General features: G+C 47.7%; 1 protein-coding gene across 1 annotated transcript in view; it reads right to left on the reverse strand.

The window, feature by feature from the left end:
• Positions 1-2,604: 2,604 nt before the first annotated feature.
• The window catches only part of LOC107112083 (phospholipase A2 inhibitor and Ly6/PLAUR domain-containing protein-like), a 14,765-nt gene continuing 4,632 nt past the window's right edge, over positions 2,605-12,737 (reverse strand). Inside the window, exons 2-5 of the mRNA XM_015413153.1 lie at positions 10,200-10,319; positions 7,296-7,451; positions 4,690-4,833; positions 2,605-2,954 (exon numbers count right to left, since the gene is read on the reverse strand). Coding sequence (XP_015268639.1) covers positions 2,752-2,954; positions 4,690-4,833; positions 7,296-7,451; positions 10,200-10,319 — 623 coding nt within the window. The 3' untranslated portion in view covers positions 2,605-2,751. The remainder of the gene's footprint in view (positions 2,955-4,689; positions 4,834-7,295; positions 7,452-10,199; positions 10,320-12,737) is intronic.

Raw genomic sequence — 12,737 nt, forward strand, 5'->3', positions numbered from 1 at the left:
AAAGTATGCAGACGGAGAGCGATTTCAGCTAAGCATACCTTTATTTAGTTCAGGACAAAGACGAAGGGACCAGCTCGCAGGCTGGTTATATATGTTCAGAAAACCCGCCACCAAGTACACCTAAACACACCCCCTACTCCCGATAGGCTATTTACAGTAACCGGGCGACCATTGGTCTCCCGGCTGAGAAGCTGGCCCTTTGATTGGGCCGGCTAGGATCCTACGGACCCATTGTCTTTGGACGTGAAGCTATTGAAGAGTTGTGCCTGGCCAGCCCGGGCAAGTCCGGGCATGTCAGGCTGAATACATTACAAGTACCATCAGGATCCTTAAAGACATCCCATTTGAAATGAGACAAAAAAGAAGGAAATACAAAGATTTAATCCTTTTTCTTCAAACAAACACAATCAGATATCGGTGGCTGTATCCAGAGGACGTAACCTTCAAGATAAAGGACAGCACCATCAGGATCCTTAAAGACATCCCATTTGAAATGAGACAAAAAAGAAGGAAATACAAAGATTTAATCCTTTTTCTTCAAACAAACACAATCAGATATCGGTGGCTGTATCCAGAGGACGTAACCTTCAAGATAAAAAGGAAAAGATTGACTCTGCTTCCAAAGCACGAGACTTTTTGAAAATCCAGTTCGGTGAGCAAGAGAAAGGTGATAAAGAGGACAGTAAGTCCCGTGGCGAGCTGGACTCGGGGTCTTCTGGAGAGGACTCTCTGTCAGAGAAGGGAGCAGCGGATCCTAAAAGTCCTTATAAATTGCGAAGAAGACAGGATAAGAAGAAATGAAGGCTGAAGGACTCTGTATTGTGCCTTTGAAAAGGGTTGATTGTAACGAGATGCTCTGGGGTTTTTCCTTTTAACAGCTAATTTAAGATTCAAAAGTTGTAATAGCAGACCTGACTAAGTTCAAAAAATTGTTAGCGAGTTTAGAACTGACTTTGTACTTAAGAGATTTTGAGGATCTCCTCTCTTGGGATTTTAGATAGTAGTGGGTTTTCTTTTATTTATCCCTAATTGTAGTTCCCTTCCCTCATTTTCATTGTAGATTTGTAGCCTTTAGAAAAATGTATTTTAAAAAATCCCCTTCGGGGGGCCTTTTTGAAATAGTTACAGAATTTGGGTAGAGATAATATGAAGAATATACCATTTGTGACTGATAGAGAAAGGGATATTGCAAATGAACTTCGCACAAATCCCAAATGTTTACTGCAGGAATCATATTGTGAGAGATGTCAGCATCTGGATTAAAGAACATGGAGGGAATAACAATGATCTTAAGGTTTTAAAAGACCACGCTGCACTACTTTTGAATCCAGAATCACAGGAAGAATATCAACACAAGTATGAACAGTACAGCCTCCTTTGGAGCCAGCCTTTCCAACAATACTTTGATAAAGAACCAAAGGACAGCATACCAAAACATGCAGCCAGGTTTTTTACTCAAATATTTGTAGCCCTCAGAAATGATGTAACAGCAACCAATAACATCAGAGAAAGCATAAACAGGGTCATAAAGAATGAACTGGATTGGAAGGAAATGCTTGCAGAGTACTTGGTACTTGCTATAAGAGGGGAACTGTGGCATATGAAGGGTTACTAGGACTCCCCTTGCCAACACTGGGGGATGGTAGGGGTGCCAGATCCAGGTTGGGAAACACCTAGAGATTTGGGGACGGAGCCTGAGGGGGGGAGGGGGACCCCAGTGGGGCACAATGCCTTAGAGTCCACCCTCCAAAGCATCCATGTTCTCCAGGAGAACTGATCCCTGTAGTCTGGAGATGAGCGGTAATTCCAGGGGACCCCCAGGTCCCACGTGGAGGCTGGCATCCCTAACCCCAGGGCTATTTTTGGGCAGGAACGCACAGGAACGGAGTTCCGGCTGGCTCCCAAGTTGGCCACGCCCAGCAGAAACGCATTAGCATAACAGGCCACACCCAACAGCAGAAACGCATTATGATTGGCTACATTAGGGGTGTGTGGCCTAACATGCAAAGGAGTTCCTGCTCCAAAAGAAGGCCCTGGGTTTTGACAACAAACAAGGTAAACAGAATAACAAGCAAAAGGTGGGTGTGGCTGGATGAGCACACTTCTGGTAACATGGGGGTGCGGCCTAATGTGCTAATGAGCTGTGCTGTCAGGGGTGTGGCCTAATAGGCTAATGGGTTTCTGCTGTTGGGTGTGGCCTATTATGCTAATGAGCTCCTGCTGGGCTTTTTCTACAAAAAGAGCCCTGCCTAACCCCAAAACTACACATAAAACTTTGTGTAAGGCAAATAGATCAGGACTAATAGCACCAAAAGAACTGACAAGAAGGAAGCATCACTAGGGCCTCATGGTGTGGACTGGCTCGTGCCTCAAAGATTTATTTTGTGACTACGCAATGCCGGGCTTTGGCTCACGTTCACGGTTCTACTGGCCAGCAAATCTGAGGCAGTGAATTTTTTTGCTAGGATCTCCCCGGCCACCGGCAGGGGATGGGGGGAGGTAAGGGTTGCCAGATCCCATTTGGGAAACTCCTGGAGATTTGGGGACGGAGCCTGGGGGAGGACGGGGACCTCACTGGGGTACAGTGCCTTAGAGTCCACCCTCCAAAGCATCCATTTTCTCCAGGGGAACTGATCTCTGGAGTCTGGAGATGAGCTGTAATTCCAGGGAGCCTGTCACCCCTAAAATGTGAGTGAGGCAGCAAGAAGGCCCACAAAGAACAAAACAGTGGAGGACATGTGTGAAAAGGAATCAGGACTGGTAGACGAGAAAGAACAACCCTGCGAGGGCGGACAGGGCCAGCCTGTGCTGAGAAGGGACCTCCGGGGCCCCACTGCACATGATGGTCTTGACGTAGACCTGGCGGCCAGTGGTAAACAGCGCAGGAGCTCCGATAGAACACATGTTCTTGGTGGCGCAGCCTTTGAAGGTCACTTGTTGATCCTTGTATTTCTCTGTAATGAAAGGTAGGGGAAAAAGGGTTAGCTCAGCTGAATGACTGGGCACCATCTTGTTACGGCTGCTCTCACTAGTAGGCAAAGAGTGTTTGCCTGTCTGTACTGTATTTTCCCATAGTCAACTGCAAATGCTGGAAATAAAGGATGTTCTTCCCAACTCCCTTCTTCAGACCTTCTGGTAAACCTACCTGGCATGGAGGGGGAAACTGCTCACTGTCTCCATGAGGAAAGGGGTGCTATGTTCTGCAGCAAGCTTTTTTGAGCCTACAGGGACGTTGGGGTTTTGATACAGCATGGCGGGCGCCAGGGGTCATTTTAAAAGCCGCGCCAACGTTGACACGGCGCGGCGGGATCCCCCGGATCCCCCGGCCGCGCCGCCTTTTCTCCCCGGCGCGATCAAACGCCGGGGAGAAAACACCCCTAACCAGGGAGATCTGCCCTCACAGAGGAGGGAGAGCTTGTACCTGAAGGTTGGATGGGGGGGCTCTGCAACTTACCTGGCTGCCTCTTGCTCCTCGTGGCCCGACTGAGGGCTGCTGGGAGCAGGGGGCGGGGCTTGTTGCATGTGCCCACCCCCTGGGCTCCTTACTGCCGGAGCTCCGCTCCTGTGTGCTCCCGCAGGAAATGACCCCTGGCGGGTGCAGCCACAAAACGGCTGCCACAAAACCGTTGCTGCAAGAGGTGGAGCCAGCCACAAAATGGCTGCTGCCGCTTGTCTTCAGTCACACAGTGGAGATCCTTGGTGCTGGGGTGGCAGCTACTGCCAAAGCAATGTTTTTTAAAAAAAAATCTGCACAGCCAATCAAATTCCCAACAGCCAATCAGAAGCCTTGCTGTGCAAAAGCCCCACCTGACCCCACCCACTTTCTAAAAAAAACTTGGCAGTCACCAGCAGTGTTCCCTCTAAGCTGAGTTAGTGTGAGCTGGCTCACAGGTTTTTAGCCTCCAGCTCACAGATTTTGGTCTTAGCTCAGGAAGGACGGCTCCAGAGCAAACTAATGTATGCAGTAGTCAAATCGTCTGCTCACAACTTTAATGCCAGTAGCTCACAAAGTAGCCTTTTTGCTCACAAGGCTCTGCAGCTTAGAGGGAACATTGGTCACCAGGAAAGGTGTCAGTGGCGCCATGGTGCCCACGGGTATCGCACGGGGGACCCCTGTTTTACAGTGATCAGACGTAAAGGAGGACAAGACTGCTGTACCTTTAAGGCACGTGTAGAAAAAGGATGTAGCACATGACCAAGCCATGTTGAAGTTTCCCCTTCCAAAGTACAGGATCTCTGTTCTCTTTTGCATCACTTCCCTCTCTTCAGAATTGGCATAACCATTTTTTTAAAAAGCCCTTTGAAATCAGCAAACTGGAGGGGGGATGATTATTTTCTCAATGCCAGTTCTTATCATTCTTCTTTTTTATACATTTCCAGTCCAAAGCAGGACAAGTGCTGTTTTGGTGTATTGCTTGAGATATAGCAGTGATGCAGGCTGACTCCAGATCTGTTTTGGAGGGTGGAGGAGGGTTTAGTTTTGACCATGAGTCGAGACAGAGGAAGAACATTTGGAGGAAAAGGTATTTCACAAGGCCACCGTGAATGGAACCTGACATGTTCTGGGCATGACATATCGTCATACTGCGCTAGGGAGTGTGGCCTATTTCAGAATGTTCGCGGGCCAGAGGGTGGGGCTTCCACAGAGAGGTGGACAAGATCTGCCTCTACATTATTTTGCTTTATTACCTTCCTTGGCGATGGTAACAAAATGGATGCACTGGTCCAGCTGCCCGGTGCAGTTCACTTGGGTGGTGTTCAGACACACGTCCGTGCCTTGCGCAAAGCATGAGCTGCAACGAACGCCATTGAGAACCGGAGATGCTTTTTGTACTGCAGACAGAAACGGACCAAAAAAAACCCCAAAGAGGATCTCACTCTTGCACCGTTCCATTTCCTAGAGTCCAGTTCACACATAACCCCTAGCGTGTAGGTTTTATACACAGCAAAATTCGTTTCCCACTCTCCTCCAATGTGCGCACAATTTTCTATGTGAATCAGTACTTACATGCACAAACAACTATGAGCAGAAGACTGACTTGCACAAAGAGAGAAGCATGCGTATGAGCCAGTATGGTGTAATAATTTAGAGTGCCAGACTAGTATCTTGGAAGCTTGCTGGGTGACCTTGGGCCAGTCACACTCTCTCAGCCTAGCCTACCTCATGAGGTTGTTGTGAGGATAAAATAGAGGAAAGGAAAACAATGTAAAGTCCACTTTGGGTCTGCACTGGGGAGGAAGGCAGGGTACAAATGAAATAAATAAATAAGCTGTAGTTCTACCAACCAGCCAATATAACTCATATGGACTGAAAAAGCCAATGAATGTCAATTATACCTGGCTCAACCTGTGACTTTGACTTTCTAGATTTTGCCCAATATTTACTGCGACTATATCTACTATTTTATTACACGAAACATCCTTCCCTTCCTCTCCCCACAACAGACATGCTGTGAGGTAGGTGCTGCTGAGAGACCTCTGAGAGAAGTGCTCGTGAGCAGGGGTCATTTTGTAGAAAAAGAGGTGCAGGAGCTCATTAGTATAACTCATTAGCATAACTTATTTGCATATGCCACACCCCCTGACATCACCGGAAGTATGTCAGAAGGCAACACCCACCGCTCAGGCTCCACTGGACTGTTTTGGGTTGCTAGCTATTGGGGGGTGGGGGGGAATGTGCAGATCTGCCCTCACAGAGGAGGGAGAGCTTGTACCTGAATAAAACTTGGTCTTAAAGGTGCCACTGGACTGTTTTGGGCCGGGGAGGGGGGAGGCTCTGCAACTTGCCTGGCTGCTTCTTGCTCTAACTGAGGGCTGCTGGGAGCAGGGGGTGGGGCTTTTTGCATGTGCCCGCCCCCTGGGCTCTTTACTGCCAGAGCTCTGCTCCTGTGCACTCCTGCAGGAAATGACCCCTGCTCATGAGAGAGCAGCTCTGAGAGTACTGTGGCTTGCCCAAAGTCACCCAACAGCTGCATGTGGATGAGCGGGGAATCAAACCCGGTTCTCCCAGATTCGAGTCCACGCTCCTAACCAGTACATCAAACTGGCTCTCAGAAAATATGCAGGTGACTCTGCCCTTTATGCGAAATTCTGCACAGCAGCCTGCAAAACTCAACAGAACATCCAAGAAAGTAAGGGAACATAAAGTGAGGCATGTCAATTCAGTATATATAGCTTTATAAATTTTAAGTCTTAAGAGGTAATACTCCTTTATTTAATTTGTTTTATTTTATCTTTTTGTCAAGAACCTTTTCACACAGTATATTTTTATGTATTATTGGAATATTATTTATAATCCCTTATGTACAAGTAGTCAGTGTTCCCTCCGAGCTGAGTTAGTGTGAGCTAGCTCACAATTTTTTAGCCTCCGGCTCACACATTTTTGTCTCGGCTCAGGAAGGAGGGCTCCAGAGGAAACTACTTAATGCAGCAGCCAAATGGCTCACTCACAACTTTAATGCCAGCAGCTCATAACGTAGAGTTTTTGCTCACAGGACTCCACAACTTAGAGGGAGTATTGCAAGTATTATATTTTTATCTGTAATTTTAAAGACTGTGGGAGATGGCTTCGGGCATATTTTACTCCGTTTTTTATGCCAGTTTAATACCTCAATAAATGGATGATGATGACAAGAAGAAGAAGAAGAAGAAGAAGAAGAAGAAGAAGAAGAAGAAGAAGAAGAAGAAGAAGAAGAAGAAGAAGAAGAAGAAGAAGAAGAAGAAGAAGAAGAGATTGGATTTATACCCCGCCCTTCACTACCCAAAGGTGTCTCAGAGCGGCTTACAAACTCCTTTCCCTTCCCCTCCCCACAACAGACACCCTGTGAGGTAGGTGGGGCTGAGAGAGCTCTTGACAGAAACTGCTCTTTTTCGAGGACAGCTCTTGTCAGAACCACGGCTTGCCCAAGGTCATCCAGCCAGGTGCAAGTGGAGGAGTGGGGAATCAAACCCGGTTCTCCCAGGTTAGAGTCCGCGCACTTAACGACTACACCAAACTGGCTCTCACACCAAACTGGCTCTCAATCCCTCATTGTCTATTATAAGCATTTCTGGAGCGGCACCAACATCCCTACCATAAATTTTCTGTTCCCAAAAGAAGTTCTCGTTCTTTTGATAAGAACTTGTCATGCTGCAACATTTAAGAACCTGTTTGGGGGGGAGAAAAATGTTAGGTGGAGCAACGTGGTGTTCCGGGTAGGTAATCTACTGGCCCCACCCTGGCTACAGCCCTGGGTTGGTATCATGATTAATGCGGCCTTCGCGTGAGAACGGACTCCCCTGGCACAAAGTCCTACCTTTGATGTCCTCGTCGTTGCAGCGGTCCAAGCGGCAGCAGCTGGAGTTCCAACGCAGGGAGAAATCCCCAGCCACCAAGCCATAGACCTGGTTGCAGAGACGATCGTCAGTATTGCACTTCTTTTCGTAAGTTGGGTTTTGTATGCCCAGGTGCCCTAGGAATGGAAAAGGTCAGGAATCAGGGCCCATGGCATGCATTTTCCTTTTGCACATAGGGAAGGAAACACCTCCTCACTCTGGATCCTGTGGCAGCTGGACAGGGGAAGTGCTTTGAAGTCCCAGCAATGGTGTACAGGCAGGGGCAGATGAACCATTAAGCAGACTAAGCACGTGCTTAGGGCACCAGGGTAGGGTTGCCAAGTCTCACCTTGTTCCGGAGCGGGGGACTCCCGGGTCGATCCCGGAGCACGCGCACACGCCGCATCCACATCACCAGGAAGTGACGTGATGACGCTGGGCACACTGGGGGCGGGGCCACGACCATCCGAGGGGAAACCATAGAGTTTTACCTCGGATGACTGTGGCCCCGCCCCCAACGTGCCCGGCGTCGTCACGTCACTTCCTGGTGACGTGCACGTCGGGGTGGATTTCCCCCCGGAGCCCGATCCGGTGGCGGCGGGGAATGGGCCTCTGTGGTGGGGGTTTCCCCGCCCCCCCCCGGGAGGGACTTGGCAAGCCTACACCAGGGCCAAAGGGGGCACCACAAAGTTGGGAAAAGGGTGAAAAGAAAAGAAAAACAAATGAAGATTTGTTAAAAAAAAATTGATAAAACTAGTGCACCTTGATCATGGTGCACCCTAGGGTTATCTTCTATTTTTTTGTTGGCGAGGTGCAGTGTCATAGGCTATGACACCAAGATTGGGGGCATCAAGATTGGTCAGTGCTTAAGGCACCAGTGAGCCTTAATCCGCCCCTGTGTATACAGAGTTGCTGTACATCTTCTACAACCAGGCATTGTTGGAGTTGGGGCAGAACCTTGCAGCAGCTACGGGGAGAAAAGGACATTCTCCTTTCCTGGGGACACCATTTAGGTACAGAAGACATGTGCATTTCCTGGAGGCAAAGCATTCACAACTCCTGGGATAACCCAGGGAGGGCAGGGACCTCACACAAAGCCAGGTTTTGTGGGGTCCTGGGCAGAGAGGCTGCTTGGGCCCCCTTCATCTGCCCCACCACCATGCTCCCTGCTTCACACCTGTCATTTCACCCACCCTTCTCCAACTGCCTGTCCATATGTCCTTCAGTAACATATGTCCATATGTCCTTCCCCAACTTCCTGTCCATATGGACTAGATGACCCTGGAGGTCCCTTCTGACTCTATGATACTGAAAGGGCAGTAGCAGTGGGCCCCTTTGGAAGCCCTGGGCCCTGGCAGCTGCCCCACCCCGGAGTATGCTGACACCGGCCCTGACCTCATAGCTCCTGGGAGTTCTCAGACAGACCATGGGCAAGCATGGCTGCAAGCGACTTTCTAGCATGTGTCCTTACTACCACCTTATCAGTGCTTACTGAAGTCCTAGAGCAAGATGGGTAGCCGTGTTAGTCTGTCTGTTGCAGTAGAAAAGAGCAAGAGTCAAGTCTCGGTGAGCAGTGACTGGGGGGGAGGGGTGCTCGGTATATACCGAGCAGAATACATACCCCAAAAACACCTTATCAGTATTTTTCGGGTATTTATTCAGCCAAATACAGGTTAGACAATCTGATTCGGCTACCAAAATAGCCATGTCCAAATAAAAACTGATATTATTTGGCTTTTATTCGGGCATGGCTAGAAGGCATTTAAAGAGACTACAGTCTCTTTAAATGCCTTCTGAGTTCACTCGCTGAGTTGTGCCGTGGCGGCATGACTTGGCAAGTTCAGAAGGCATTTGAAGTTTAAATGCCATCAGTTCACTCGCTGAGTCATGCCACAGCAGCGGCAAGACTTGGCAAGTGAACTCAGAAGGCATTTAAAGAGACTGCAGTCTCTTTAAATGCCTTCTAGCCTACATCAGAGGCGCAACTCGCCAAGTGAAATTCTCTATTATAGCCTATGGGGATGGTCCCCAGAGGGTATAATGGAGCTGAATAAATTCAGGTTCCCTGAATATTTACCCAAATACCAATACAATGCCAATACTGGTATTCAGGAATATGCAGGAATACCGATATTTTGGGGGTCCTATAGACCCGAATCGGGGGGAAACCTAATTTTTTTGCACACCCCTGTCAGTGACTCATGAGAGCTCATACCCCCCACAAATGTTGTTAGTCTTTAAGGTGATACTGGACTCGCTCTTTTCTACTATTAAATTCCTAATAAGTATTCCCTACCATTTAAAGCCTGTTTTAAAATCAAAACCTAACTTTTGGCTCACCGAGGAAACCCTAAGCAATTCACCCAATAATAAATCAATAAAACAAGAATACATTCAAGCAATCAAGACTTAGGAACAGAGGAGCCCACCATTAGCCTACTATAGCAAATGCTACCATTAGCCTACAATAGGAAATGCTACCATTAGCCATAAAAAGGTAAAGGTTCCCTTGCTTGAAAGCCAGTCGAATCCGACTCTAGGGTTGCGGTGCTCATCTCCGTTTCAAAGCCGAAGAGCCAGCGTTGTCCGAAGATGTTTCCGTGGTCATGTGGCCGGCATGACTAAACACTAAGGCGCACGGAACGCTGTTCCCTTCCCACCAAAGCGGTACCTATTTATCTACTTGCAATTTCTTGCTTTCGAACTGTTAGGTTGGCAGGAGCTGGAACTAGAGACGGGAGCTCACTCCGTCATGCGGCACACTTGGGTCTCGAACTGCTGACCTACCAACCTTCCACAGCCTGCAGTTGAGCGTCTTAACCACTTGAGCCATACTAGCTCTCAAAATCTTGGTAGAACAGAAAGGCTCAGAGAATATAGTTTACCTGTGTCCTCATTCCGGGCAATGGTAATACAGCTGTTGACCGCAGAGGTGCATTGTTGATGGGTTGTGCTACAGTTATAACCTTGACTACTGGTACAGTTCAAGCAGAAGATGCCATCAGCTGTAGAAATGGAGGAGGGGAGAGAATACAACCAATTAAATTAGTTCCAGAACCATTGCAGTATGGGCCCACCTATGGAAATCCTAGTATAAACAAGTGGCTAGCTTTCAAAATCTGGGGAAGGGTCTGAAATAAAGTTTTCACTGACCATAAAAGCATTCGCTTCCCATACGTAAAGGAGCCAGCTATTAAAATAGGCTTTCTCCACATAAGCAGAAAAATGTTATCTTCTGAATTATTATTTCACAGTCTCCAAATCGCCACATTCTTGGTGCACAAATTATGCTTTGTCACCAGGAGACTGGCAAGCTTTTTTCTAGCTGTGGATATAGCAGTATAACCTTTCCTTGCTGAATTTTTGACAAGTTATATTTAAAAAAGCACCAGAGCTCCAACAGAAGCAAAACAGTAGTAACACTTTCTTGGAAAGCAGAGTACAACCGAATGGGTCCAATTTGGCACATCAGTTCAGTGAATGCACCCATGGCTTTGCCACGTAGGAACTGATCCAGTCCATGTGCAGGACTTCATAAATCCTACCTGAACTACAGATTAGTGGGCCTAGCATAAGATGGTGTGAACAAGTTCTTTTGGTGGCAGCTCCTAGTCTTACAAAAACAATTTCCTGCATGGCTCAGCAAAGGCAGGACTTTGGCACCTTCAAGAAAGTTCCAAATACTCATGTTTTTTTTCATTCAGGCCTTTGACTTTTAGGCTTTTAACTTGCAATATTTGGATTTTAGCATTGTTAAATGTTGATTTTACTGTACATTTAACTGCTGGAAGCCACCCTGAGCCCTGCTTGGCAAGGAAAGGAGTGGGATACAAGTTGAATAAATAAATACTACTAATAAATACTACTCTCAGCTTATAACAACTCCCACCCACAGGGCCGGGCCCACACTTGATTTGATCTTTGCGGCGGAGGTTACAGTGGACCGGATTACTGCTTCAGCAGTACCATGGTCTGACCACTTTGCCATGAAGGCCTGTCTGAATGTACCATCCCAACCCTGTTTGGGCAGTGAGCCTATTTTAGCTCGCTCAAGGAGTCAAATGGACCCTATGCAACTTCAGATGGCCTTTCGGGATCCAGTGCTCCCGGTGGCTTGTTAGATGAGCTGGTAGAGGACTGGCATAGCCGACTCTCGACAGGCATTGACAAGATCGCTCCCCGGCGCCCTCGCTCTAGGCTCGCTCCATGGTATACCTAGGAGTTGCGGCTGATGAAGCGGAGGCTAAGACGGCTAGAGAGACAGTGGCGGCATACTCACGGCAAACCACAGGAACATCTTATAGGACGTTTATGAGATCCTATGAGATGGCAATCAAAGCTGCTAAGATTACTACTTTGCCGAACGGCAAACCAAACGCTAGGGAATTGGAGATTGGCTGTGAGGCTTTTGTGAGCTATTTTGCAGACATAGAGGAATTTCACATTAACCTTTTTAACCCATTTTGAAGCCGTTTTTGATTCGTCATGGAGTAAACCAATACAGGGCTGCCATTTCACACATGGCGTTCCCCTTCCAGTAAAGAGCTGGATCTGAAGTGGTTTGCCATTTCAGACTGCACTGCTTTTCCCCACTTTTTGCCCGCTGTTTTTCGCTTGCGCAGGCGATCTCCGGATTTATTTATTTTTTTTGAACATTCGCTTTATAGCACTATAGTGCTATAGCACTATAACAAAACACTCCAGGCATTCCAATGGCATTGATAAACTGCTGTTCCATTATAGCGTTATAGCTATAACGCTATAATGCTATAACGCTATAAAGCAAACATTCAAAAAAAAAGTCGGAGATCGCCCACGCGGGTGAAAAACGGCGTGAAAAAGCGCATCGGAACCAGGAGAGGAAACTGAAGACTACTTGGAAGCAGTTGACAGGTAAAACGCTTCAACTCCATTTCCTAAACGGGACAGAAGCATTTGTGTCTGAAATTACAAATATATTCCGGTAGGGAACCGGTTCTACAATGGTTCTGTCTGAAATGACAGACCAGAAACCGTTTGGGAACCATTCCTCTTCCGGATTATATCGTCTGTCTGAAATTCCTCAAAGTCTTGTTGTTCCGCCATGACCTCCCTGCCACAGTTGATACAGTGAGTGAAATTGAGGTTCCATGCACGTCTTCTAGTCGGGTTATGTATCATTTCAGCCTGCTCAGCCTAGAGGAAGTTGACAAGGTGATTCTAGCTGTGTGCTCTACCACTTGCTCCCTTGATCCGTGCCTTTCGTGGCTAATTAGAGCCGGCCACGTGGGGTTTCGAGGAACCCTACGGGAGATTGTCAACAAGTCCCTTGTAGAGGGACGGTTCCCTGGGGCTCTCAAGGAGGCAGTGGCTCGCCCTCTCTTGAAAAAGCCATCTTTGGACCCGGCCGAATTGGCGAACTACAGACTGGTCTCCAACCTGCC

Source organism: Gekko japonicus, unplaced genomic scaffold, assembly GCF_001447785.1.
Source record: "Gekko japonicus isolate JY-2015 unplaced genomic scaffold, Gekko_japonicus_V1.1 scaffold4664, whole genome shotgun sequence".
In the NCBI taxonomy this organism is placed as follows: Eukaryota; Metazoa; Chordata; class Lepidosauria; order Squamata; family Gekkonidae; genus Gekko; species Gekko japonicus.